General features: G+C 54.8%; 1 protein-coding gene across 7 annotated transcripts; it reads right to left on the bottom strand.

Annotated features, from left to right (window-relative positions):
* Positions 1-6,406: 6,406 nt before the first annotated feature.
* NRTN (neurturin) lies at positions 6,407-26,870 on the bottom strand. 7 transcript variants are annotated; one of them, XM_048054102.2, is made up of 4 exons: positions 13,901-26,279; positions 13,781-13,842; positions 12,814-12,957; positions 6,407-11,225 (listed from the first exon to the last, which is right to left on the bottom strand). In XM_048054102.2, the coding sequence occupies exons 1-4, from the start codon at positions 13,975-13,977 to the stop codon at positions 10,777-10,779; spliced, it is 732 nt and encodes a 243-aa protein (XP_047910059.1). In that variant the 5' UTR covers positions 13,978-26,279; the 3' UTR covers positions 6,407-10,776. The 7 variants fall into 7 exon arrangements, with proteins under 7 accessions (XP_047910059.1, XP_047910058.2, XP_066839923.1 ...); XM_048054101.2 differs by lacking the exons at positions 13,781-13,842; positions 13,901-26,279 and adding an exon at positions 26,297-26,857 and having other exon boundaries at positions 12,718-12,957; XM_066983822.1 differs by lacking the exons at positions 13,781-13,842; positions 13,901-26,279 and adding an exon at positions 26,297-26,752.
* Positions 26,871-26,893: the final 23 nt, after the last annotated feature.

The raw sequence follows: 26,893 nt of genomic DNA, 5'->3' as shown, positions 1-26,893 counted from the left end.
GGGGTATTCCATACCATCTGACGTCATGCTAAACAATATATAGGGGTGGCTGGCCGGGGTGGGGGGCCTGCTGCTCGGGGATAGGCTGGGCATTGGTCAGCGGGTGGTGAGCAATTGCATTGTGCATCACTTGTTTCTTACAGATTATTATTATTAATTATCATTATCATTATCACTATTATTATTATTGCTATTATTATATTCCTGTCTTAATAAACTGTCTTTATCTCAACTCACAGGCTTCACTTTCCCGTTTCTCTCCCCCATCCCAGAGAGGGAGGGGGGAGGGTGAGCAAACGGCTGTGTGGTGTTTAGCTGCCAGCCGGGTTAAACCACAACAGCAATGTAGGTTGTATTGGGGCTGGACATGCAGTTTTAGTCCTGCTGGAGGCTTGGTGTTGGTGTTTACTGAGATCACTCTGCACATTCAATAGATGTCTTAACAAACAGCCAATTCAGTTCCAGCTTGGATCTCTTTCCTTTAAGCAACCTCCCTTCCAATGGGGAAGCCAATGCTTGTGAATAGGGGCTTCACTGCACACCCCCAAGAACTGTTTGCACAGCCCCTCACCTGGCTGGGGGTGCTGGTTGCCACTCCTTGCCATGAGCTGCACCCAAGGCTGCCTGTGGCCCTCTGGAGTGAAACGTGCCCTGGACTGCCTGAAATTCTCCGTAACGAACCCACTAGCAACAAGTGAGTATTACCAACAGCATGTCAGCAAGGCAGGCTGAGTGGAAATTACAATGCAGCAATGTCATTAAAAAGGTTAAGCTTCCATCAAGCTGCCTTAGTGGTCTCCTCAGAAATAAACTATACTGCTTGGTGATGTCAAGAGATCAAGGAACATTGTTATCTGTCATGAAACGTAGGCATAGCAGGAGCGCTGGGAGCCCACCCAGCGCAGTGCTATGGAGCAGGTTGATTTAGGTCCTCACTCGGGTTGGTTTACAGAGGAGCTCAGGACAAGGAGGCAATGTTTCACCATGAGCTGCTGAAATTACAGGATTGCATCAGTTCAAAGAACAAAGGGACAAATTCCACCCCCACCCCCACCCCCCAAAAAAAAAATATATCACCAAGAACCACTTAACGGAAAAACATCCTCCTACCTGCTGGTTTAGGACATCCCCAAGTTGAAAAAAAAAAAAAAAAAAAAAAAGGTTAAAAATGCCTTTCTAGAGCCTGTTCTGGGAAGGCACAAAGCATGGCCCTGCAGCCTTGGGCTGAGATGCCTTCCCCCATGTACGGACCGTGTCAGAGCTGGCACTGGTGGCACTTTCTGGCAATGCCACACTGTGGTGGCAACACACCCTGGGAGCGAGGAAACACAACCATTTTTGCAGAGCCTGGGTGGGGAAAGCCCCTCTAGTGTGGGGATGGAAGGGGAGCCAGCTACCCTGGTGGTCTGCAGGGAAGAGGGGCAGCGGAGGGACTGGATTTAAAACAACTGCTGGGGGTATGTCAAGAGAGTGAAAAGAAAAAAAAAAAATCTGGAAATTTTCAGTTTGTAAATCCAAAGCATGTAAATCACATTGCTGAGTTGTGAGGAAGAACCTTTTGCAACCTAGAGCAGTTTTCAAGTGGAAGGAAATGCCTTTCCCAGCATGAAAAACTCCTCAATGGTGAAGGGAAGCCCCAGGCTAGGGAGGCATGCTCTGCAGCAGGAGGAGCATTCCTGCAAGGCAAAATGATCTCTGTGGCTGATGACAGGTGACGCCACCTCACCTCAGAGCAGTGGCCAGCTTTGAGGTGTCAAAATGAGTACTGATGGAGGGAGGTGTTGAATTGCAGGAGAGCACCTGAAAGAGCTTTGTACTGTTTGTCATAGGCAGCCATGGGGACAGGGCTTGACACGTGCATTCAGTAGATGTTCTGCCTGCAGAGAGGGCCAATTCTCTCCAGTTTGGGCTATTTCCCCTTGTGGATAAACCCTTTTCCAACCACAGGGAAACCCAAACATAATGTATCCATCCCCCTTAACGGCTATTGCTGCTGCAGCCCCTCCAGCCATTGCCAGGGTGTGCTTTGGGAGAGCCTGCTCTGTGGAACAGCTGCAAGAAATCCCATTATTGCCTTGTCAGCCTCATAAGCCTGACTGCCTTTGCAGATAGATTCCTGCAGTCATTTGATACCTGTTATAAAGAGACGCATCCTGCAGGTTTTTGGACTCTGGATAGGGAATGGCAGCACCAGGGGGATCAACTCCTGCCTTTTGTGCTTGAGCCTGGGGTTTTTCTGGGAGCTCGAGGCCAGTGGGAGCAGGTTGGCTTTTATGAGCGTGGTTGCTGCTGGTGATTGCTTTTGGTTTATGACTGATTATCAAGTGCAGAGATGTTTGGCTCCCTGCTCTCGGTGGAGCTGCCATGGTGTTGTACCCAGTTGCATCAGTGTTAATACCAGAGCAGACATCCTGACTGGGTCAGCCTCATCCCTCCATGAGGCCCAGGGTCTCCAGGGTCCTGGGGGAGACCTGGGGGAGCCACAGGGCTCCTGCTGATCCCGAGGCCAGCCAGCCTCTGAGGCTGAAGGAGCAAAGGCTAAATACATATGCAGAGAGCAGTTTTATCAATGCTGACCTCACCCTCAGCCCCCAAATTGTACCACAGCCTTTGAGAGCGTGACAAAAAATACGAATTTGTGTGTCCTTGAAGCATTCAGGCCTGAGGATACCATGGGGCTTTGTTGGAGCTGGCCCCCAGCCAGGCTTAAACCATGGGCCTCGAGGAGGGGCTGGTAGGGACGCGGGGACGGCAGGACAAAATATAGCACAAACCACCCCGCAGGGATGCCTGTGGGTGACACAGAGCCATGCACAGGCTGAATTTGTTACGGGATGGGAAAGCTGACACCGCAACTGGGAAACTCTGGAAGAGGCAACTTAATCGAAGGAAACATCTGGAAGTCTGTGCCAGGGCCTGGGGCTGGGAGACCGCACTGAAAAGCCTCAGTCCTGGAACGCTGGTGCTGGGGTTTGCAGCCTCCTTGCCCAAAAGGTTTTTCCCATCTGCACCCACTTGGGTAAATGCCATATGCCAGTGCAAGGGCTGCTTCAGTCCCTCACAAAGATGATATGAAAATGCCTCAGTTCCTCCAAACCTCCCCTGTTTTTACCCAAAGGTGACAGGAGTCAGACTGAAATGTTTCCAGCTGACTCTTTTGGGCAGAGATGGTTCAAAAAGCAGGGAAGGGGAGAGGTTTAGAGGGGTATTTCCCCCAAAGAAGAGCAAAAGGCTGATCCTCATGGGGAACTGGGGAGATAATAACATAAAAAATTGAGTTTTGGGGGCAGGGTGTAAGTATAACTTTGCAATCTAAGGCTCGGGGTGGTCAGCCTTCAGCAGTGCTGGCAGGGCACGGGGAGCGGTGCAGGGTTCTCTCCCTCTGCTGGGGATGGGAAAGGGCAGTGGCCACTGACCCCAACCATTTCCAGAGCTTAGGTAATAGCCCAGTGCAGGGGACAGGAAACTGCTGTCCTGGCAGAGGGTGAAGCTGCTGTCTGCAGCCCCATTGAGCACCCACAGACTTTGCATCCATGGGACCCCTGCCCAGCAGAGCCACCAGGGCCATAAGAGAGTGGAGAGAAGAGGCGAGGCAGAGCTTGGGAGAAACAAATCCTCACCCACCCAGTGCAGTTTGCAATTTGGGAGGGTAACAAAAATGTCTTGGATACACCAAAACCCTGCAAATGCAGCAGCTGGAGCTTTCCGTGCTGAAGAGCTTCATCACAGCCAGGTTTGTCTTCAGTGCATGAAGGTGCCTGAACCAGCCCTGTAAAATCAATTATTTCCAGCTTTCTGAGCCTACAGGCAGATACTCACCGTGCTTTAGAAACTTGCTTCTCTTTTTGTCTGATGATACTGGGAGAGGGAACATGAGACTATGAAGACTGTTTTCTCCACAGCTGTCTAGCACCGCTGAGCTCCCTCCTTCCCTTGCCGCAAATCCCCAGCAGCAGCTGAAGCAACAGTTATTAGTGTTCCTGGACTTCACATCATTGGTATTGCCTTCTAGGAAAGAGAGATGGGGAAAGACACATCTATATATATGCTTGATTTTTTTTATTTTTTTTTTTCTGGAGGCAGGCAAACTGTACACTCTGGTCTTCACTTTTATTGTGGGCTTTCCAGTTTGAAGTGTGGCTGGGTTTATTTTCCCACGGTATTTCTTACCAGGAGGTAATTGTGAGACGCTCAAACCATTCAGTGGGGTTGAGCACCCTCAGCATCCCATTTCCTAGCTGTTTCTTCTTCCATTTAACAATGAAGAAATGAGTACAGTACATCTTTTGGGAGCTTGGGATTTCAAGCTGGGGCTTTAAAGCAAGCATCAGCCAGTGAAACTCTCCCACATACACTACGCAAGCAGGCAACATACACCCAATCTCCAAGAAATTGCACTCAAAATCTGTGCAGCCCCAGCCCAGCAGCACATTCGCCTGCATGCTGTTGCCTGCAAACATTGTTTTCTTTCTATTTTTTTTGTTCTCTTGAACGAGTCAGATTTTCCAAGCAGCCCTCTCCAATTTGGTCATTATAACTTCAGTTTGTCCTCTTTCTTCCTTTCTTCCTTCCTTCCTTTCTTCCTTCCTTCCTTTCTTCCTTCCTTTCTTTCTTCCTTCCTTTCTTTCTTTTCTTTTCTTTTCTTTTCTTTCTCTTTCTTCCTTTCTTCCTTCCTTTCTTCCTTCCTTTCTTCCTTTCTCTCTTTCCTTTCTCTCTCTTTCTCTTTCTATTTTCTTTCTTTCTCTCTCTCTCTCTCTTTCTCTCTCTCTTTCTCTCTTTCCTTCTCTCTTTCTCTCTTCCTCTTTCTTTCTCTCTCTCTCTCTTTCCTTCTCTCTCTTTCTTTCTTTCTTTCCTTCTTTCTTTTCTTCTTTCCTTTTCTTTTCTTTTCCTGGACAGGCTGGCAGTGGGATTACAGCCTTTCTCAGCTTCTTCAGCACACGCACACACACACGCACGCACACATACAAGGATTTATGAGTCTCAAAAGATGCTTCATAAAATATTTACAGAGCAGAGCTTCAAGTGTGAGCATTTGACTCGGCCACGAGCCGTCCATGGCTGTCAGGCCTCTGGGTGGCATGATGGGGGGAATATAAACAGACCTTTTTTTCCATTCCCCAAAAAAAAACGCTATAAACCTTTGTGATTCAAAAGTGTTTTAGCATATTTTTTTTTGGTTCTTCCCCCCTCTACCCGGTGCCAGGGGCTTTGCTCAAGATGGAGCAGTTTTGTTTACAAATGTAGGAACTTGTACCCATGGGCATGCGATAGCTGCAGCCTATTTTTCAATGAAAAAAAAAAAAGTGTTTTTCTGGACAGACTCAGGGGGTGTTATGCTTTTACAGGACACTGCTGCAGGCTCTTCCCACCGCTCCATGAATGTGGTGGCAGCGTAAACAACTTACGGCTTAATCATGTGTTAAAACGAGCAACACATTAAATGCGGGAGATGCTCAATGTAATAACTGGGGGCAGCACTTGTTCAATGGGGGCAGTGATCACTGTGAGAGGCTGATGCCTGTTCAGTGCGGTCAGGAAGTTCGAAGCAGGGTTCGAATGCCCTGCAGATCTGGGGTGGGCACAGCGCTGCCCATGCCCGCAGCATGGAAACATGTCTGCATGCTGAACTTGGCTGGGATTCCAAACTGCAGCATTTCCCCCAAAGTGAAATATAAACCATCATAATCATCCTAATATGAAGAGCAACAGAGCCTCAGCCAATGCCTGTTGCTGACTGTGAGGTGTTTTCCCTATAAAATAAAACATGCTTCTAACCTCAGTGCTGCTTCCGGATAAGCAAATGAAATGTTTTTCTGGCTGACTGTATCTAAACCTTGCATCTTCTTCTCTTCTCTTCTCTTCTCTTTTCTCTTCTCTTCTCTTCTCTTCTCTTCTCTTCTCTTCTCTTCTCTTTTCTCTTCTCTTCTCTTCTCTTCTCTCTCCTCTCTCCTCTCTCCTCTCTCCTCTCTCTCTCCTCTCTCCTCTCTCCTCTCTCCTCTCTCCTCTCCTCTCTTTTTTCTTTTCTTTTCTTTTTTTGGACATGATTTTGTCAGAATCAGTGCGTCCCTATGGGTCACTTCGGCTGGAACAAGCCTTTGCGCCAACCCAACTGAAAAAGCCTTTACAAGCAGGAAGCAAGGACAATGATTCATGTGGCCAAACCAATACAAACCCATGCAGGCAATGCCCCAGTCCCGGTAACATTTTTAATTGGTGGTTTTGCATAAATATTGTTTTACGATGATGGAATAAAAGAAATGGGGGCTGTTGGCAGGAAACTGGAGCTTCTGCCACTCCTCCCTGCTTTCCGGAAAGAAAAGCTAAATTTCCCATTTCCCTGCCCATCCTAATGCCGTGCTGCTATCATTTACACATAGGCAGCAGTAAAAGATGAACGACAGAGAAATCAATGTAATTCTCCTTTTATTTTGACTTTACCATGAGTATGTAACAGTATCACACCCGAGTTTATGTTTGTTTAAAAAAAATCATACTGTATTTTTTCCCATTGTTTAGAATAAATGGTAAAAATGTAATAAATGTAAACTGCACTTGGCACCATTTGGATCAATAAATAAAATATTAATAAAAAAAAGAGAGAGAAAGAACGCATTACGTAGATGGCACACTATGGTATCTAAATAAATAACATAAGTTACTTTGAATAAATAGAGCGTATCTAAAATATAGATGCATTGCATCAACTTCTGCAGATGGTCGGTCAGACCCAACAATACCAGAAGGGAAATGGATTTACGCAGACAGTGCCGAGCAGAGTCATGGAGACAGGGCTGCCTCCACTCGTGCCCACCCTGCTCCCACCTGCAGCTGCCAAACCTCTGCTTTTTTTTTTTTCCCCTTTTTTCCTTTTTTTTTCCTCTTCTTGGGCCTCAAGTTTGAGGCTACGCCTTGTTTAACCAAGAACAAAAACATGTGGTAGCCCTATTTATTGAGAGAAGGCAGCTGAGGTTTTGAATACCAACGAAAAATAATTTGTCTTGATAAACTGGGAAAAATGATTTCTTCCCAGCAAGTTTCTGGACCTGTTTAAATAAGGAACACGACGTTTGCCAGTGCTTTCATCGAGTGGAAACAATGATGTTAGGCCCATTTCCCCCTCACAGATACCAAATCGGGAGTGAGCCCGTTGTCAGCAAATGGGATCCCGACTGATGCAAGTGACAGGCGGAGCCGAGCCAGAGCCAGCGCTGCTGCGCCTCGCGTGCCTCCGGCACCGGCCAGCATTACACAAACACAGGCGCGTTCATATAGAGATGTGTATAGTAAAACACAATGAAACGTCCCATAACTCATTGTTGGAGAGCCGGGATAACATAACACTCATATTTTGTGCTGTCACAACCACCAGAATAGTTTTAAACATCTCGTTGTGTTTCCAAACCTCCTGAGTTTTCAAACGCTGCGAAACACCCTTGCCTCCTGCCCTTGTGGGTGATGCTGAAGCAAGGCTGCAGCAGCGGATAGGCAAGCTGCAAGAAGAGACACACAAAAATCCTAAAACCACCCCCCGACAGATGTGACACACCATTGTTATTATTAACAATAAGTAATGCATGGGATGACAAGGAAGGGAGCCAGATGAGGTTTCGCTGTAGCTTTGAGGAGGGAATTTTCCATCCTTTTGCCTTTTCTGCATTGTAGACATTCTTACAGACAGCTCCAGCTCCTATTACAGCAGAGAGGGCCGTAGAAATGGAAAGCATTAGGGAAATATCAGTATTTCTATTGGAACCACATTTCCCTGCCCAGGCAGCAGCGGCACAGCACAGGACGATGCGGGCTGGGCGATGCTCCTGCAGCGGCACAGGGGGACTCAGTGTCACCAAGAGGACAGCCCCAAGCAACATGCACGACAGCGACACGCAAGCCAAAACCACCCTCAGGCGACAGCCGCAACAGTTGCGCTCGGCCCCGGTACTTCTCCAGGAGTCGTGTGGCTGTGAAGCCCAGCTGCAGCCCAGCTGCACTCCAAAAACCCCGCGCTCAGCGCACTCAGCCGCTGCGCCGTCAGCAGTGAATGTCAGCCACTTCCCCTGCTCCTCTGCGCAGGCGGGATGCCGATGGGGTGAAAAAGACAAGGCCGGGGGGGGTGGGGGGGGGTGGGAGATAAAGATTCAGCACAGCTTTTTGCATTGATTTGCAGCATGCACGCAGTGCATTGGGTTTTCCCTCATGGGTCCGAACTTTTGGGGTTGCAAGCTGGACATGTGCCATGCATGGGTGCGCCAGGGAGGGTTTTGCAGCTGGAGGGGCTGGGGTGCCCGAGCCCCCTCACCTCCCCACTGCTCCCAGCCAGGGGCGAGCAGGAGGATGGGACCTTTGGCCTCATACCTCATGCCAGGTCTGCTCTCAGCAGGCACTGCTGAGCTCTTGCACATCGCAGCACCCTAAAACCCTCTGATATTTCTCAAAACTTTCCACAAACAGGCTGTAAACAGACACTTGGGCAATGCAGCAGCTATGAAATCCCACAAGCACCTCCCTGGGCTCAGGATAATGCAGGCAGGGGCAGCTGCAGGGAGTCCAGCTGCAAACCCTCCTTACATGGGCCCGGTGCTGCACTGCTGCTGCAGCACCTTCCCTTCCTTTAGCGCTCGAGTTCCTGCTTTTTTTTTTTTTTTAACTGGAGGCTTCTGCAACAAAACTAATTTTAGTTTTATAGTAGTAAGAACTGGAAAGCACCCAAGCCCTTGAGAGTGCCGTTATTATTATTAGATTTGGGTGTATTTTATTTTTTTTTAGTCAGGAGTGAGCCGCTTATCTGCCATGAGCAACCACACTGATAGTGCCCCTCTGCTGCCTCCATTCTACTCCTACTGCACAGCCCCTGGCTGCTTATTTTGGGGGGCATCTTTCTCATTCCCCTCCCATGCAGCCCTCACGTTGCTGCAGCACTTTGCAAAAGCGTTTTGCGAGCAGCCAGCTCCGCGCACCTGCAATGTCACACAGCTTTTGCCATCTCAGCAGCATTTGTGTCCCAGGGTGCATCCACCCGTGCCAGTGCCCCACAGACAGGCTTCACACCCCATGCCCACGGCACCGTCTCCTTTTCCCAGTGGTGAGGGGGAAAACTCAGTGTTACAGAATGCAGGCTGCTTTCACGGGGACGCTGGGTGCACGGCCAGCCCTGCTGAAGGATGGTGTTTACATTGCGTCGCTACATCCTGGCTCCACTCAGCCAAGAGCGGCCGCTGGATGGAAAGCACAAAGCCAGCCCGGCCCCATGCAGGGGTCAGGCTGCTGCCGCCCCCCCAGCCTCCCACTGCCTGCCTTGTCGGGGGGGAGCCAGGGGCTGCTGCGTCCCAGGTCTGCACCCCAAAATCCCACATAGCCCCTGGAGCAGCACAACTGCTCCCCGCTCCATCACACAGCTGGGCCAGGAGCGGGGCCACCACTGCCATCGGGGCTGTGAGCAGAGCGTTTTCACTCGCGGTGGTTAATGCCCAGGACATGACACCAATATTCTCCTTCTGTTTATGATTTGCTTTTTCTGGGAAGAAGGCCAAGGGGAGAAAACCCATCAATCCCAGGCAACAAATTTAGCCTGCCCAGAGAATGCAAAAGTCTGCGGTCTCATTTATTTCTCCGCAGAGTAAACAAAAGTGACACTGCTGTAAATGCGAACCGTAGCCAAAGCCCAGGCCTGAGCCTTCTCCCGCGCACAATTCGAGCCCCACCGCCCTGCAAGGCGATGGGAATTACACCCGTGCCGCATCTGGCAGGGCCAGTCTGGCTTTCGGGGGATCCCAAACCATGGGTGCTCCCAGCCACGCTGCCAACCCAGCTTTGCCAGTGGTCTCGTGGTGCTTTGTCCCCTCCCTGGTGGTGGTACATCTCCAGCCCCACTGCCCGCAGAGGGGTTGAGAGGTTAATCCAGTTACTTCAGATTATCCCGAGTTTTAAAAAGACAAGCCCAGGCTGCGGAGTGTGAGGTGATCACAAAGAGGGCACAAGCGGGCACAGGGAGCGGAGCCAGACCCTTTCCCCATAGCACAAACCAGTGTCCATGCAGCTCCGCTCCACACCGGGGAATCTGGGGGCATGGGACCACCCCTGTGCAGCGTAGGGACCCCAGCGTGGCTGCAGTGAAACCAGGGAACCCCACACACAGGGCAGCTTCAGCCCGTGGGGCTCAGCCCCCGCCTGAGGGCACCCGCAGCTGTTTAACACTCCCTGTGCCCGTAACACCCCCCGTAACACGCACTGTGCTTGTAGCACATCCTGTTCAGCACCATGGCACCACCTGCACAGCCCTGCAGTGCAGCCTCTTGCTCCTACCGCCCCACGCACCCTGGACTCATCACCTCCGTGCAGTTCACACCTGCTTTGCACCCCCCCCCTTCAGCTGGTGATCTGTCCCGTACGTGTGACACGCTGTGTTCAACACACCCCATGTGCACGCACCCCAAGCTTGCGAAGTGCCCTGCGTGCACAGCACACCCTGCGCATGTGTTGCACACCCACTGGCACCCCTAGACCACCCCTCAATGACTGCAGCCTCCGACGGCACTTACAGCTTCCTCTACAGTCCTGTACAGTCACATCACACGTGTACGTGAGCCAGGAAGCAGCGCTTGGGAATAAACGAGCATCGCAGTCTCTTCTCCTCCCACAGCCGCCACTGCCCCAAATGGGAAGAATCCCTGGGGCAGGCAGCGGTGCAGGGCCCGTCCCCATCCTCACCACAGACCGTGGCCCCTTGGCCTCGCTGCCGGTGGTTCTGGGGCATCGCCTCCGCCTGGCCGCCCCGGCCCTTCACACACAGCCACACTCCTTGGCCGAGAGCTCGTTGACGGTGTAGTAACGGTTGTAGGCATCCAAGAAGGAGACGTCGTCGTCATAGGAAAGTGGCCGGCAGCAGGGCCGAGCCCGGACCTTCTCCTTCCTGATCCTCCTCTTGCTGCGTACACTCTTCAGCGAGAGGTCGTAGTTCCTGACGGCTGCATCACAGGTGCCGCTGCAGTAGCGGAACAGCACCGTCTCATCTGACTCATAGCCCAGGCCCAGCTCGCTGACGCTTACCTCCAACTCCTTCAGGGCGCAGGGTTTGTGGCGAGCTCGTGCGCGCTTCATGCGGTTGCCCGCCTTGGGGAAGAGTGGCAGCTCATGGCCGCCTGAGTTCATGGCCTGGCTGTAGCGCTCCACCAGTGCCGAGATGAGCTGCCGGATCTCCCCCTCCGTGTAGCTCTCGAACAAGCTGCTGTCTGCAAGAAAAGGGGCGGCCGTTAGCAGGTGTCCCCCCTGGTGGGTGTCCCCCGGAGCTGTGGATGTACCCCAGTGCTGGCTCCCTGCTCCCTCCATGCAAGGTTTCCCAGAAAATTGCAAAATTGAGCTCGACAACATGTTGCTAAACCACAGTGGCTGCTTGAACCAGCCCTTGGCCATGAGGACAGGGAAGACACAGGGCCAGTAGCCACTGCGGGGCCACTCAGTGCCCCGGCCAGGTCGCACCCTGCATGCACGGGGCTGAGACCCCGTGGAGGTTCCTTGTTGTGCTGCTGCCACCGCCACTGCCTGCAAAAAGTCAGGACCCACAAAAAAAACACACGCAACTCCCTCCCCTTTCTTTCTATTGTCTGCTTTTTCCCCTGCCCAGAGCTGTCCCAAACAGCCTCTTTCCCTGCACAACATCAAGCGCATGCTTAAAAGTGAAATTTGGGGGACAGAAAGCAGTACTACTATCTGTTGTGCTCGTCCTTTCCAGATGGCAAGTGGCAGCACTGCTGTGGCTAGGGATCAGGCAGCAGAGCTGCTCCAGCAGGAGCATGACACCAGGGCGTGAGCAGCAATGGGGGCACAGGCGGGTGCTGGCACCTGCAGGTGGACACGGGAGGACCCTGCGCCTGCACCAAGCAGCACAGGGGAATTAACGGTGCCAGCGATGGTCCTCGGTGGCATCACCCCAACTTGCAGATGTGCAAAAACATGGGTGAACTGCCTGGTCCCCACCACGAGGTGATGCTGCAGAAAAGCCACGATGGGGTGGTGAGAAACACCGACAAATTGAATATTTGTGATGATTCCCTGTTGCCTCAGCGAAAGGGCTGCCCAACAAATCCCTGTGCACACAACCATGGCCATGGCCAACAAGCAGACAGTGTCCGACACTGCTGGCAACATCTTTGTCCCTTTATCCTAACTCTGAGGCTAGGCTTGGTCCAACTCAGTGCCAGGAGAAGCATGGAAACGAGGAGAAAAGCATAATTTGACAGCTTGTCATCAATTTCAAAATTTCAAACCAAAAAGTTGTTCTTCTCGTTTGGAATAAAAGCAAACATGCCTGGGATTTCCAGCAAGTGCAAAGGGACGAGCGCAGCTTTGGGGGAAGTCGCTGCCTCGCAGCAGGATGGAGCTGTTCCCCCTTGCTTTGAGCTCCCATTTGACATTTCACATTTTTAAAAACAGCATGGAAATTAAAAGGAAAAAAAAGAAAAAAAGCCATTTGGTGAAAAAAAAAAAAAAGAAAAAAAAAAGCAGCTTCTTTGCATTAAAATGAGCTGTTTGCATTTGGTTTCCCTGCATGAAGAGCTGATGTGCTTGCACAAAGCTTTGTTGCCCTGAGGCTGCGTTTTCCATGCATGGTTTTCTAGGGACCAGTGCCTCCTGACCCGGCTCCTTGCTAAACGCTTGTAACCCGCAGATGCAGGAGCAAGAGAGGGAAGGGAGGCAGCAGGGTGAGCACGCCTGGGTGAACACCTGAGGGCACGGTGGTGTCTATGGGCTCAGCCTCAGGCGAGCTGAAAACAGCCTCCGCTGGTGTTGAGCAGCCGGGGCGCGGGCGCAGCAGCTTACACTGGGCGAGCAGCGAGCTGTGGCGTGGCAGGGCCCGGGGGGGTCTCCGCGGAGCCGCCGGCAGTGAAGAGGAGGATGCCCGTGAGGACAGCGAGGAAGGCAAGGGGCTGTATGTCCGGCTTCCGTTGAACATGTCTCTACAAACTAAAATGGATAACATGGAACTGAGGAGCATCGATGCAATGGCTGCAAACTTCCATACCTTCATCTTAGAGCAAGTCAGAACATTGAAACTCTGCAAAACAGGCAAAACAAATATCCTTATTATACGGCCTTCGCCCGTGGCCCCCTCTCTCACCCCCAGCCCCGTGTCTCCAGCCCATCCCCTCCACCCCCGAGACTGGTCCAGCTTTGCGGTGGGGAAACTGAGGCACAGAGATGTGCTGAAGCCCCAGGCTGTGCTGCGCAGGGAAAAGGCAAAGGTGGCTCTTGGCTGGTGTGTCCCAGTTGGTGACAGCGGGGACAAGGAGATGTCCTCGTCCCATGCATCCCTTACAGCAGGCAGCCTCATCAGATGCATTTAAGCCTCCTTTCTGGTGCCTGGATCTCCATGTCGTGCTGGGGCCGATACCCCAACGGGTGGCTGCGAGTAAAGGACGGACAAAGCCACGTCCCACCCCCGCTCCATCGTCCTCACCCTGCACTGAGCCCCGCTACAGCCTGCTCTGCCCCCGCCAGCCACCGGCTCACCCAGAGCCCAGACCCCACTGGGGTTCAGGGTTATGCTGCCTGACCTCTGCACAAATCCCTGCCCCGCCAGTGGACCAACACAGCTGCCCCCGCTCTGTCAAAACTAGCGAAAAATCACAAAAACCTCAAGAACAGCCCTGGTGCATCCCGGCATCCAGCAACGCAGTGGGCAGGAGCAGCACCAGCACGCAGGGACCACAGGCAGGCCAAAATTCGGGGCTGCAGCGCGGGAGACAAACCTTGCAGGCGGCTGGGACGAGGCAGCGGATGCCCTTACCTGACACCGCTGGATTTTGTCCATCCAAAGCAGGTTGGACGTGGTAGGATTTGAGAGGCGCCAGCGCAACCCTGCTGGGCCGTGGGAGGTCGGGTCCGAATGCCTGCTGGCGAGCTGTCAGCCATTAAATCCCCATCAATGCCAGCCGTCGGAAAGCGGCACTGACTCGCAGTCGCCTCCCAGCCCCTTTTTCTCATTTCAGCTCCTCGCAAACTCCAAACATTTCTCCTTTTTAAATAAATTTTCCACAGGGGGGAGGGGATGGGAGGGGGAAGAAGAGAAGGGGAAAAAAAAAAATACCCACTGCCCAGTTTAGCAATATTTGCCAAATAGAATTTACTGGGGGAAAATGTTTATTTTAAAATGGAATTTGACAGATTCACTTTTACCATTATTGTGGAAAACAATGAGAATGCTGTCCCATTGCCAGCAACACTTTATTTTACAGGATGCAGATAATTACATGTTAACTAATAGTAATTACATGCCCTGTAGGTTACAAGATAATTGTATAACCCAGCCAGAGTCTAAATATTTTCAACTGGGCTATAAACAATGCCAAGATAGAAAAAGAATAGTTTAGCCATATAAGGAGGTAAGAGCATGAAATCCTGCCGTGGTACCAGGAGGCAGTGCTGGCTGAGACACCGAGCCGATAAGCACCCGCTGCAAAACTCGTGCTGTGGCTTCACGAGTCGGGGCAAGTGCTCGCAGCTGGCTCATGGGGTGGGCACACACAGGGTGGACGGTGCTGGCCCCATGAGCCCCAGCAAAGCTGCCACAGGGAGGATGATTGTGGCCATTGGGTGTTTGCCCCACCATTAATCACAATGATTAAGTGCCTTGAAGCTGAGATTTCGCCTGTGAGTCAAGAGCTCAAGCAACTGGCAGGAGTGGGGAACAGGCACCAAAAACACTCACGGGCGTCAAATAGATCCCAGCGAGGCATCATGGCATGGCTGCTAAAGCACGCAGGGCTGAGAAAATTGCAGTTCACTCTCCAACAGCATGCAAAATGAAGGGGAATAAAAGCCTTAGGAAGAAACAGCTGCCTCAAGGGAAACATGCAGCGGCAGCTTTGGATGCGGGGAAGGGACATGGCCCGTGGTGCCACTCTGACAGCGGTAGTACAGGGTCCGAGCCAGGCAGGAGAGGCCATGGGCAGGGGCAGAGGCAGGGGCAGGGGCAGCACCACATGGCCAGCCGGCTGCAGGGAAGGGCCTCTGGCTCATTTTGAGCCCATAACATTTTAGCAGGGCGGTTTCAGCCTTGCCGCACATCCCATAAAACAGCCTCCTATTTCGGCAGCCAGAAATTGTGTCCCCCACCCGCTTGCTGGTGACCTTTCAAAAGACCAGAACCCTGGCTCCAGTGTGCAAAACAATAATAAAATATATATATATATATTCCAGTCTCTGCCTTCAGTTTCTCTTGCTCTAAAAAGCCACAGCCTACATGTGGCAACCCATGGGGAAAGCTGAAATTCGAGGGGGAGAAAAGGAAAAGCGCGCACACGCATCACAGCCCATGACTCACCCAGGCTGATGCTTGAACTGCGCCCTCCTGTCTTTTTGGTTTCCACCTATTCTAAACCCAATCCCAGCAACAATAAATAATTGTGAGTGCTCAGGGCTTCTGACACAAAGCTGTGACTGGACAGCCCCACACCAACAGGCACCGGCCCCCAGCTGCTTCCACGGGTGGCACTGCTCTGCTGGGCCCTGCTCAGACATCAGGGAAAGCCCACCAGGTGCAGCCCCTTCCCTGTCCCCATCCCCATAGCCTTCTCCCTTTTCCTCCCTCCTGCAAAAGAAGTTGGGGCACCCCAAGGACTGGATCTGCTGGGATGAGCATTTGTGGTGCCCAAAGTTTGGTCCCACTGGCACAGCCAGCAAGGAAACATCAGGGTCTTCCCAGCCCAGACCTTGCAGTCCCAGCAGGGCCTCGCTGCTGCTGCTGCTCCAGTCTCTTTGCCATTTCTCTGCAATGCAAAGGCGCAGGCACTGCCTAGCATCACCAGACCCAGGCCGACATGCTCAGCAGGGCAGGGTGACTGTCACAAGTCTCCGGGGTCAGGCTCTGCCACACGCCGTGCCCCAGACATACAGAACCACCACTGGGCTCCATGCTTGCAGCTTGTCCCACTGGCTCAAAGCCATTTTGTAGAAATGAGGGTGTGGAGCTAGGACGGCTCAGGGACACAGCCTTGACCGAGGGTGCCCGGTGCTTGTGCAGCCGCACCAAATGCCCTCCTGTCCCCAGGCAAACCGAGCATGCCCCGGGCACCCCGCTCCACTCTTGCTGCAGCTCTCTGGGATCCAAACCCCATCAGGCAGCAATGGTTTCACGGGCTGTTGCCACTGCAGGCTGTTCCTGCGCGTTTACATCAGCCCTGCCATACGGCCATGCTGCAGCAATGGGTGGGGACCCATGCCCTTGGCTTGCTGCAAAGAGGTTTTGGGGCTGAGTCCTTGCAGGGTTTGGGCACTCGCAGCTACGTTACAGCCCCATTATGCTCCTGGGCTTGATGAAAGGCCAAAGGCCTTTTCTCTCCCGTTTTCTGGAGAACAGCCCAAAAGTGCCGTATTCTCCTGCATCCTCCTGATAATCCATCAATTTGACCGTACAAATCCAGCCACGCTGTGCCTGCTGCCAAGCAGGAAACTCAATCCTGAAGGAGAAAACCCTTCCATCAGCCCCACTTTGCAGGAGCCAAGCACCAAAACCAAGCCCATGCTCCACCAGCCTCCTCCACAGATGCTCCACAGGTGGAAGAGATGAGGATCCATGTCCTGACAAACTGGAAATTTCACAAAAAACAACAGACAGCAGCACGGCCAAGGCTCATCACTTGCCGAGACTGGAGAGAAGCAGATGGTGATCTTGGCTCCCCTCTGCTGCGGCCGAGCCATGGGGCAAGCTCTCTGCACCTCTGCCTTGCTCCTAGCAGGGCTTCCGATTTCCACCCGAAGGAGCAAGTCCACCCCTCAGCCCTACAGACCCCCTCTGCAGTGCTTCGTTGCCCCCACTGCTCAGTAAAACACAGGATCAGCAGAGCCTGATTTCCAGTCGGAGTTTTCTTCACTCCAGCTTCCAAGCACTCGTGTTTCTGCTGCCTTTCCCTGAGAAACGGGAAAGCAGCGCTCCCGTTCCACAGACGGCACAGAACCCAAACGTATTTTGGGCTGCTTGGGCTCTGCCTGCTTCTCATGCTCTCAGGTTTTCTCAGAGCTCTTGTTTTCCTAACCACATCCAGTTTTCAAGCAGACTCTCACAATGTGCTTCAGGTGTCTGCCAGCTCCTCAAATCCTCAGCTCCCAATGGTGCAAGGTGAGGGGCAGAAGCCAGGGTTCATTCTTTTACCCTAAATCCTCCTTCCTGGGCGGAGGGAGGGGGAAGAGGAGATGTGCAAACTTTCGGTCCTTGGGCTTCAAAGCCCAGAAGCCAGAGCACCCAAAAGACATTATATTGTAAGTATGTCATAAATTTTCAGTCGATTCATGCTTCTGGGCATTGATTCATTATTTTCAAGCGCTCAGACTCGGCCACGCCATGAGAATGGATGAGACCATAGAGTGGCCGAGGTTTTTGGCAAATGAAACACTTGGAAAGATCAAGGCCTTGACGGGACATCAGAGAGAGTTTCCACCTGCCACACTGTTTATTTTAGTGCCTTAAATGGGAGCCAAGCTGCTTTGAAATCCTGGCTCCTCATGACTCACTCTGCAGGAATTAAACAATTTCCATCCCGACTCCATGCTGCAGCAGAGCAGCTCCGGGGCTGCGGCGCTCGTGGATCCTGCAGCCCTGGGTTCCCAGCGTGGCCCCACACCAAGGATGGCACTGGAGAAGCCTCTAGAGTGAGCAGCTCCCAGAGGCCAAAATACTGATGGTGGGGATGGGGACACCATGGTGTCCAGACAGACTTTTCCTCAAATGTTTCCTAAGTTCCTGACCTGCTCTTTGGAAATACAGCCCCCAAATGGCATCGGTGCATCTGAAAGCAGCAGGGTGGATGCTGTGCTGAGAAAGGCTGCAGTGAGACCGCCAATGTTGCAGGGTCAGAACAGCCCCAAAATGGCAAAACTGGTGGAAAAATGGGGAGCATCAAAAGGAAAAATGCCCCAAGCCCTGACCTGAGCTTAACTGTTGAATTTTCCTGCTCTTTTGACAGTAATCATAGGCAGTAAGGAGAGGAAGACAGAAGATATCCCCATCTCCAGCTCTGTTCCGAGGGTTGCTCTGGGGACACAGGATGAGCGCCACCGTCCCCATGCTGGTGACCCCTCGCAGAGAGCAGCCAGGGACACGGGGCACCCTACAAGAACCACACGCGAATTTCAGGCACCCAGGCGGGGTGAGGGCTCTTGGGCTGCTCAGCACTTCAAAGGCAAAAATCAGCAGTGCCCAGGGAGTATCTCCAACCACACAGCGGCCGCCGGTCTCCAGCTGCTCACTCCCTCCCCAGCTCTCCCCACAGGCTCTAACTAAAACCAGAGCCCGCACTCCACATGGTTCTGCTTTTGCCTAAGTGAAAACCGGCCTGGCACGAGGAGCTCCAGAGCTCTCCCTGCAGCTCAACTTTCCCTCCTTCACCTCCCAAAGGGCCGACCGCAGGGAAGCCAGCCCCTTGTCCCCTTGCTGCTCTGGGCGCCCGCAGAAGCCCTGCCCCGCCACAGTCTCCGCAGAAGCCATAGGGGCTAGGAGGAGGCCAGAAGGGGCCAGGCACTGCTGGCGGTGCAGAGGCCAGCGGCCAAGCATGCAAAGCCGCAGCAAGCTGCGTTGCTCCCACACTGACATGACATCTACATTCAGCCTGAATCAGGACAGGATTGGTTTACGTCCCTTTAAACAGATGGCAAAAAAAATTAAAAAATTTAAATCCCAAAACCAAATGAAACAAAACAAACCCCACAAAGCCACCATGGTTAAAATTAAATTAATAAAAGGCCTTGCCAAGCCCGTGTGATGCAGCCGAGGGCAGAGGGATGGAGCAGCAGCATCCACACTGCGCACCAAGCCATTGCAGTGGAGGGATGCCAAGGCTTGACTGTGGGTGTGGGGTCTCAGAGCAAGCAGCCAGGCTGGGGCACAGCTTCCCGGTCCCACTGAGCTGCCCCCAGGTTGCTGCCACCAGACTGAGCGGCCACGCTCTGGTCCCCATCCATACTGCCACTGCTTCCCTCGCTTCGGACTTCAGGAAGCGAAAGCAGCTTAAAAGCAGCCACCTTGCTGCCACCTCCCCACCCAGGGTGCCATGTCACCCAGCCATGGAGCTGGCAGCCACAGGACACGCCACGGCCCCACCACAGCCCCATTCTCTTGGCCTCAGCCCAGGAGCCTGCGGCACTGATGGGGACGGAGCAAACCTCAGCTGCCATCATCCCCACCACCTGGCAATGTCCCTGCTGATGTCCCCATCGCTTGGCACCTCTGCCAAGGGGGTGACTCCTTTAAAGCCTTTTATAACCTTTATAAGCTGAGTCAGTCAGTTCCAAGCAGCAGCAGAAACCGCCCTTTGTGATAAGAGATGGGTAATTAGAGATAAAATTACAGGAAAATGCTTCCTGATTGTATCGCTCAGTGTCAGCCAGAGCAGGGAGCTTGTGACAACGTGAAATCGCTCCTCTGGCAGGGAGAAAGGTGGGAATAAACAGAGACTGCAAAACAAAATGCTGAGATAACAAACAAACAAAATCAACAACAACACAGAAATGACTGTTTGCTAGTGGGCGGAGAAAATAAAAAATACGGTGTGAAATCCTTCCTGTCAATCTCAGGAGAATTCTCCCCAGAATCTTTCCCTGCAGCAAACCCAGGATGGTTCCTGTAGCCCTGCAGGAAATCAGTGATAACTCGAGCCAAAAAAACACCAGCAAGAGTGCACAGGCACTCAAGGGTGCTGGCAAACAGCGCTGCCACGAGCCCGGTCTGAGCACCCACCACAGCCTCCTGCATTGCCCAGCAGAACTTCTGCAGCCCCAAATGTCCCACTCCTGCGAAAACCTGATCCAAATGACAGTTTTTTTGGAGTGACGAGCCACCCTCTGACACTAAATAACCATGTGATGCCAGAAAGGGGTGGTTTTTTGAAGGAAACTAATTACTGTGGCTTGTTTGAACAATCCCAGTGCCTCAGGAAATAGGGTTAAAAGCTTAAATTTTGGCAGAGGGACTGAGCCCGGGCCCCAGATGTGCTCTCCTCTGGGCCAATTTCGACACTGCTGGTATCTACACACTGCTATGGCGCCTGGCCCCTGACAGGGCAGAGCCTCCTCCTGCCCCAGCCAGGGGAAGCCACAGTGGGACCAGGCGGGCACAGCAGCACAGGGGCAGTGGGATGCCAGGGGAACGTCATCTGTGGCCGCTCTTGTCTTCTCCACTTGGCAGAGTTTTCCTTCTTTGCAGCCCCAGCCAGCGTCATGGTACATGGCGGGTGGCCTTGCTGCACCATGCCTCAGTTTCCCCACTGCAAAAATGCCCTTGGAGCATGACGGCCCTTGAGGGACACCACGTATTATTTCCCACCACCTTGACAAACAGGGTGGCGAAAGCAAGACCGCAGGCACTCGTGATGCCACTTCAAGCCTGGCACTGGGGAATCCCTCCGTCTCCGCTGCCCTTTTCCTGATATCTGTTGTTTCTGCCCAGAAGGATCAGGCTTGTCAAGGTGCCCACCAGGGATTACAATGCTTTGCTGAGGGCAGGGAGACCCGATAGAGGTTTGTAAATCCAATTTGCACTAAACCCTTCCAGTGGGTTTTGGACGGTGCATAGCCTAATATCACATTAGCATTTACTGTCCGACTCCAGCAGCAGCTGCCGACATATTGAAGCACTTAGCGCTGCTCCAGAGCTAACAAATGAGGAATTCCTCCCGAGACGGCAACAGCGGCACGCTGGGAACGGAAATTTCGGCAACCCCGAAAGGTTGGTTTGGAGGAGGTTCAAAGTCGGGAGATGCTGGGATGAAGAGGGCTGCAGACGACAGGAGCAGGGTAAATAGCGGTGGGGCTGCGCGGCGCAGCACGTCACAGCCGCCTGGACCTTTGCATGCTCAGACGCCGATGCGGCCGCACCACACCACGGCAGTGCCGCCTGCAGCAGTCAGCCGCATCCCCGCGACCTGCCCGACGTCCTCCTGGTCCAGGGCTTCCCGTGTGGGCTAGGAGGAGCCACGCAGATTCCAGAAGCGCAGTGCTTCACTCTCTGAGCCCCGCCACCAAGCCCCGGAGGTCCCAGGATGGTGACACTCCAGTCTGTCCTGCCTGGCTGTGTCTCCTGCTGCTCGGGATCGGTACCAGCAGAGGCAGGAGCATGGCCTCAGCAGGACAAGGAGGGCAATGGCCATCAGTCCTTCCCCAACAGCTTGTCCCCCCCCCTCGACCTCCCACCTGCCTTGCAACGCTGAGCACAACCCCAATTTCCCTGGCTGTGGCCCATGCCAACCTCCAGACCCCCCTCACCTTCCCCGTACCTATCTGCGGCCTGGGCAGCCCTGCTCCAGCCCTCACCGTGCGGGACGTTGCAAAGGGGCAGATGTCGCGGCGGGGCTGCCGGCACTGCCCGTGGCAATAGGAAATTAAAGAAAGCGCTGCTGGAAGATAACGGCATGGCGGTTGGAGGAAGAGCCCCAGCAGGAAGAGGGATTGCTGCACATCTCCTTTGCGCTGCCTGCGGGAGCAGAGCTGGCAGGCACGGCCAAGCCGCCAGCCCCGTGGACAAGATCATCTGTCCCTGATCCATTCCTGGAGAAGGGTGGGAGCCAGACCCCATCCCCTGCAAGCCCCAGGCTGGGGAGCTCGCACCCCGAGTGATGCTCTTCCAGGGGCATGGCACTGCCAGCATCCCATGGGGTCCCGGCCGCCACTGCCCCATAACGCTGGCTCCTTGCTCAGCAGGCTCATGCCACCCAGATCCTGACTGGCTCCTTGCAGCCCCCCCAGGCTGCCTCCCCAGATGTGGGTGGGCACTGAACAGGAGCATCATCCCCTGCTGGGGCTTGGGACCGTGGCACTTGCATCCAGTGTGGCTCAGCAGAGCTGGCGGCGGACTCTTGCCTCCTTCAGCCACATGCGGCGGCTCCGCTGCTGGCACCGTCCCTCCCAGATGGCTCTGTGGAGCTGCTAAGCCTCAAAAATGCACTCTTAATAAGCCAGCACCACTTAACGAAGACAGCAGCTGCCCTATTAAATCGGAAGTGAGCCTTTCCTCAGGGACAGGGGCTGGTGGCCCTGGGCGGGACAGAGCGCCTGATCAGAGGACTAAGGGTGCTGCGGTTTGTCTCCGTGGCACCAGCACTGGTCCCCTGCCTTGCATGGGGGCATGCCATTTGCCTCTTTGTTCACCCTGGAGAGGGCAGCAGAGAGGGAAAGCCCCAGGGAAACACGAAATGTCCCCATGGTGCCTTGCTGGGAGCATCCCCTGGCTGCTCCTCACAATGCTGCCACCACTCGGGGACCATGGTGCCACTGGGATGGGGTTGTGGGGATGTGGGGGCTCAGACAGATGCTCCTGCTGGGGCCAGGAGGGCTGAAGGGCAGGACTGGGGCTCTGCCCCACCCCTGGGTGCCAGGAACAGCGCAGCCGCTCGACCACCACCCACCTTCACCAAGTCCAACAGCCCGGGTGCTTTACAGGGGAGGTTCAGGGAGCAACAACCGCCAGCAATAAATACACCACGTGCTCCCCGCCAGCCCCGTCTGGCCACAGCCAACAACAACATCATTAAAAGCAAAGAAGCCACCAAAAGCCATGCAGAAGCTGTTGCCAGGTCACTGATTTGAGCACTCGGTGCTTTTGCAGACAGCTCTGCTGCTGTGAGCAAGCCCCAGAGATCGGCAGGAGTGGCTCTCGGCCCCAGGACACAACCAACGTGCGTTTACTGGTGCCCAAACTGAACTGCCAGGGCCTGGAGTGAGCAGGGGCGCTGGGCTGTCAGCCCTCCTCAGCCCTGGAAGCTCTGGGGCTGGCTGCTTGCTCAGCCCATCCCCAAAATCCCATGGACTGTTTGCTTGCTTTAAATAGGCTTTGAGAATTGGCTTTGCTCAGTTCCTTCCGGGACACATTTTCTTCCTTGAGAAGGACATGGGATGGGCTTGCAGACCTCCTCAGCCCTCCAACGCTGCCTGAAAACCCCACTAAGGTGAACTCGAGGGCTCTCTGGAGCCCGGAGTCCTGTTATGGCAAACTGCACTTGTGGGCAATGTCCTTGCTCAGCACCAGGCATCTCCCAGGAGAGCTCACGGTTGCGATCCGAGCACTGTGCAGCCAGGTCCTGGTGCCACAAAGAGCTGCTGAAACAGAGCGAAACGCAGCTGCTGCCCTAGGCTGCTGCTGCTGCACCGGGGCTGTGCCAGGATACGGCCCCTGGCAGCACTGCGTCCCCAGTGAGGCCAGGCAGGGCTGCGCTGCCACCTCCCCGCAGCCTGGTGCCTGCACACTCGGCCTGGATAATGTTCAAAGGAAACCTATTCTGCTGGAAAAATGTGGTTCCATCCAAATCAAAACGTTTCACAAAAACCAGCAGGGATGTGACTGACATTTCTTATTAGGGGACGGACATGCTGGCAACGTGGCCTTTGAACAGCTGCAGAAGGAAATGCTTTTTGTCATCATTTGAGAACAACGCGGTGGCAAATGATTGTTTCAATTTAGCTCTTTGGATGCTAAGTTACAAAGTGAGCCTGTTTCGGGTTTCGTGACAAAGAAGCAAGGGGAGTGAAACTGCTTGTGGCATTTCCCTTCCCCAGGCAGTGGTGGAGGGGCTGGCTCGTTCCCCGTGCTGGGGATGCTCCTTCCTACAAGAGCGTCCCAGCACAACCAGCAGGAGCAAGTTTGGGTTTTCTCTTCCCCTCCTCCAGGCTCAGTGGGAAAAGACCATTCCAAACTGGCCAAATCACAGAAAAAGCTGAGGTGGGGGGGATTCCTCCGGTCTGACCAGCGAACAGTGGGGCTGGAGTAGACCCCTTGCCCAGACCCCGGGCCTGCATCGCTGCAGCAACTTTTGGGGGTGCTGAGGGACCCCGGGCATGGCTGGGGGGGTGGGGGGTGCGGGGAGAGATCCTTGCCACCAGCCCAAGCAAGCTGGGCCCTGAGAGCTGCCAGAGCAGGACCATGTGCTGCTGCCCCTGTTGGGCTTTGCAAAGGGTCGGTTCCTGCCAGCAGGACTGTGCACATGTGCTTTAGCTTAGACCAGCAATGAAAATGCCTGCGGCACCAGGGGAAAAAACACAGTGGTAAAACACACCAGTCCTGAGCTGCCCGACTGCACCTCCCGCAACGGGCACTGCGTGCCTGGCCCGTCCTTCCCCCTCCCGGCATCTCCCACTCAGTCAAGATTTGGCCCCACTGGGTACCACAGGCTGCTCTGGAGGGGGAGGCTGGCATCACCAGGCAGCTGCCAGGTCTTCGTGACCCCAAACCCACCCCTGCATGGGCACGTCACAGGATGGGGACCTCCTGGATAGGAAGCTGCCTGCCTCATGTGCTTAATGCCACCACGCCAGGCATGTGCATGGCATGTGGCGCTGGGGACAGTCAAGGTGATGCCTACTCTGGCCACACTACCAGCTGGGCTTCACTTCAGGCTACATACAAGGTACATTGGCCTCAGAAAGTGGATATTGCAAATCTTAGATCCTCCCTCGCAGCCTCCCCAGGGCTGGAAGTCAACCTTAAAAGCACACTCCGGAGAACCAAGCCTGACAGAGTTGTAGCAGCACAGCACAGCCCTGGGAGCGGGGTTTTACCAGGCAAGCAGGGAGAGCACTGAGCTGTGATTCACGTCTGCACCGTGGGAGGGCACCCAGTGCAGCTGCTGCCAGCCCTGCTCCGCGCCCAGCACCGCTGAGCACCCAGGGGTGCCCACATCCCAGGTACCGCAGCCGGGATGCTGGAGCAGCGCCAGCCTGCCTGTCCCCGGCTGTGTCGCAGCAAAGCTGGGCCAGGTCCTCTGGCTTACGGCTCAGGGGCTGGATGCCACAAGGGTGCTGGGTTCTCTCCTCACCCTACCAAATTCTGCAGCCCCACAGCCCAAGAGGAGCCCGGCCCCAGCACAGCGAGTGCCTCCTCTGCATGACAAATCCTGCTCCAAGCGGCTGCAGCTGTGGCTCACTGCACAGCTAGGGGGATACGGCACAGTGTCCCCCAGGGGTACACTGCACCTCCTTTGCTCCTCCCTGCAGGCAAGGCAGGAGCTGGACCAGGACTGAGCTAGCACTGCAAGATCCAGTGCTATTAAAAAAACATGAGATGTAGAAACAAAAAAAGTCTCTTTTCCCCACAGCCCAGCACTGGACCTGCTGGTGGAGGCATAGGACGGCCTGCAGCCCACCCTGGCTAGCGGGTAGGTGTCCGGTGATGCCCCCAAGGACGCTCGCGCCAGGAACCGCCACATCCCAGAGCAAGGCTCCCGCACAGCATCGCCAGCTCTGCTTCACAGCTGGGGACAGTGCTGCAGCAGGACGCTCTGGGGCAGAACCTGAGGCCCAGTTACAAGCGGCAGCTTAAAAAAACAAAAAAAAAATAAAAGGCAAGTGCTCAAGCCTCCTAAAATCTTGTGCAGACCCCCCACCCCCCCCGGCTTCTCCACCTGGTTGCTCTGCTCTGCATCTTGCAGCATCTCAGCCGCTCCTACTCTTAAAGCCAGGAGCACACACGAATGTGGGAGTCTGAATTTGGGATCCACAGGTGATCCTGGCTTCAGAACCAGGACTTCAGTGCGTGGCTGGGACCCACACATCACTTTTGACAGCCATCAGCCATTCCTCCCACTGCAATAAAGCATGCCCTCGACCCAGCGCCGAATTGTGGATTGGCTCCCCAAGCAATGCTAGGATTTAAATCAGTGCTGGCTACAAGCTACCATATATGTGCAATAAAGACATCTGAGGTCTAGGTTGTTTTTTTAAAGCCTTCGTACAGACCACAGCAAGAACGGGAAATTCCCTCCCTCGATGCTGGGGTGAAATTCGCCTCCTAGCCCCTGCTAAGCTCTGGATGCAGAAACCGCAGCTCAGAGGCGGCTGAACGCTGGCAGCTAGAGCTGGGAGAAGGTGACGGGGTTGCAGATGCAGGCAGACCGGCCACAGAGCCTTCCGTTTCTTAAACTAATATTTAGACAGGACACATTTCCCCCCCCCCCCACCCCACCCCTCCACGTGAACAAACTGCACCCTGAGCCGTCCTCGCCGTGTTTGCGTTTCTGCGCAGCGGGACGGTCTCCAAGTATGAAGCAAACTCCCTCAGCAGCCCCGAAGGCCGCCCCGGCACCGAGCGGGAGGTGGGTGGCTGGGGCCAGCCCCGTTTTTCGGGCTGCTCCCCCCCGGGGCGAGGGGCTGTGGCCCCCGGCCCGGTCCCACCGGGGTCCGGTGGGGGTTCCCAGGACCGGGGCTCAGCACCTCCGTGGCGCAGGGTCCTGGGGCTCGCCTGAGGTCCCCGGAGGAGCCCCTTCGGCCGTGGGCAGGATCCGTGCCAGGCTCGGAACAGGTGCTCTGTCCCCGTCGCGGGGCTTACCTGGACGCCGAGCCGGAGCGCAGCTCTCAGCGGCGGCTCCGTGCCGGGACCGGGACACGCGTGGGACCGGGGGCCGCCATGAGAAGGCTCGGCACGGCACGGCACGGCACGGCTCGGCACGCTTGGGTTCAGACCGGCACGGCTCGCTCTGGCTCGGTTCAGCTCTGGCACGGCTCGGCTCTGGCACGGCACGGCTGGAGCACAGCACGGCTCGGCTCGGCACGGCACGGGAGGAGGGGGGCCGACGGGGGGGGAAACTCGGCCACCGCCTCCTCCCCGCGGCGGGGGGCGGGTTTGGAACGGGCCGGCTCCTGCGCCCCGCCCGGGCCCGCCTCCGCCCAGTCCCGGGCTGCGCTGCGGGGCCGATCCCGGTGGCGGTGCCGCCCGCAGCCTCACGCTCACCCCCCCCCACCCCCCCCCCCGGGCAGGAGGCACCGGTTTCTTTTCCTCCCCCCCGTTGCTCCCCCCGCATCCTCGGGGCCGCCCCGCACCGGGTGCCCGGACCGCGGGGCTCCGAGCATCCCCCCCGCCGGTACCCGCAGCCCCGGCACGGAGCAGTTCCCGATGAGTCCCGGAGCCGGCTGAGCCCCCCCCGCC

This window comes from Anser cygnoides, chromosome 27, assembly GCF_040182565.1.
Source record: "Anser cygnoides isolate HZ-2024a breed goose chromosome 27, Taihu_goose_T2T_genome, whole genome shotgun sequence".
NCBI lineage: Eukaryota > Metazoa > Chordata > Aves > Anseriformes > Anatidae > Anser > Anser cygnoides.
The sequence above is the reverse complement of the archived record's forward strand: the minus strand, read 5'-3'. Positions and strand labels throughout refer to the sequence as shown.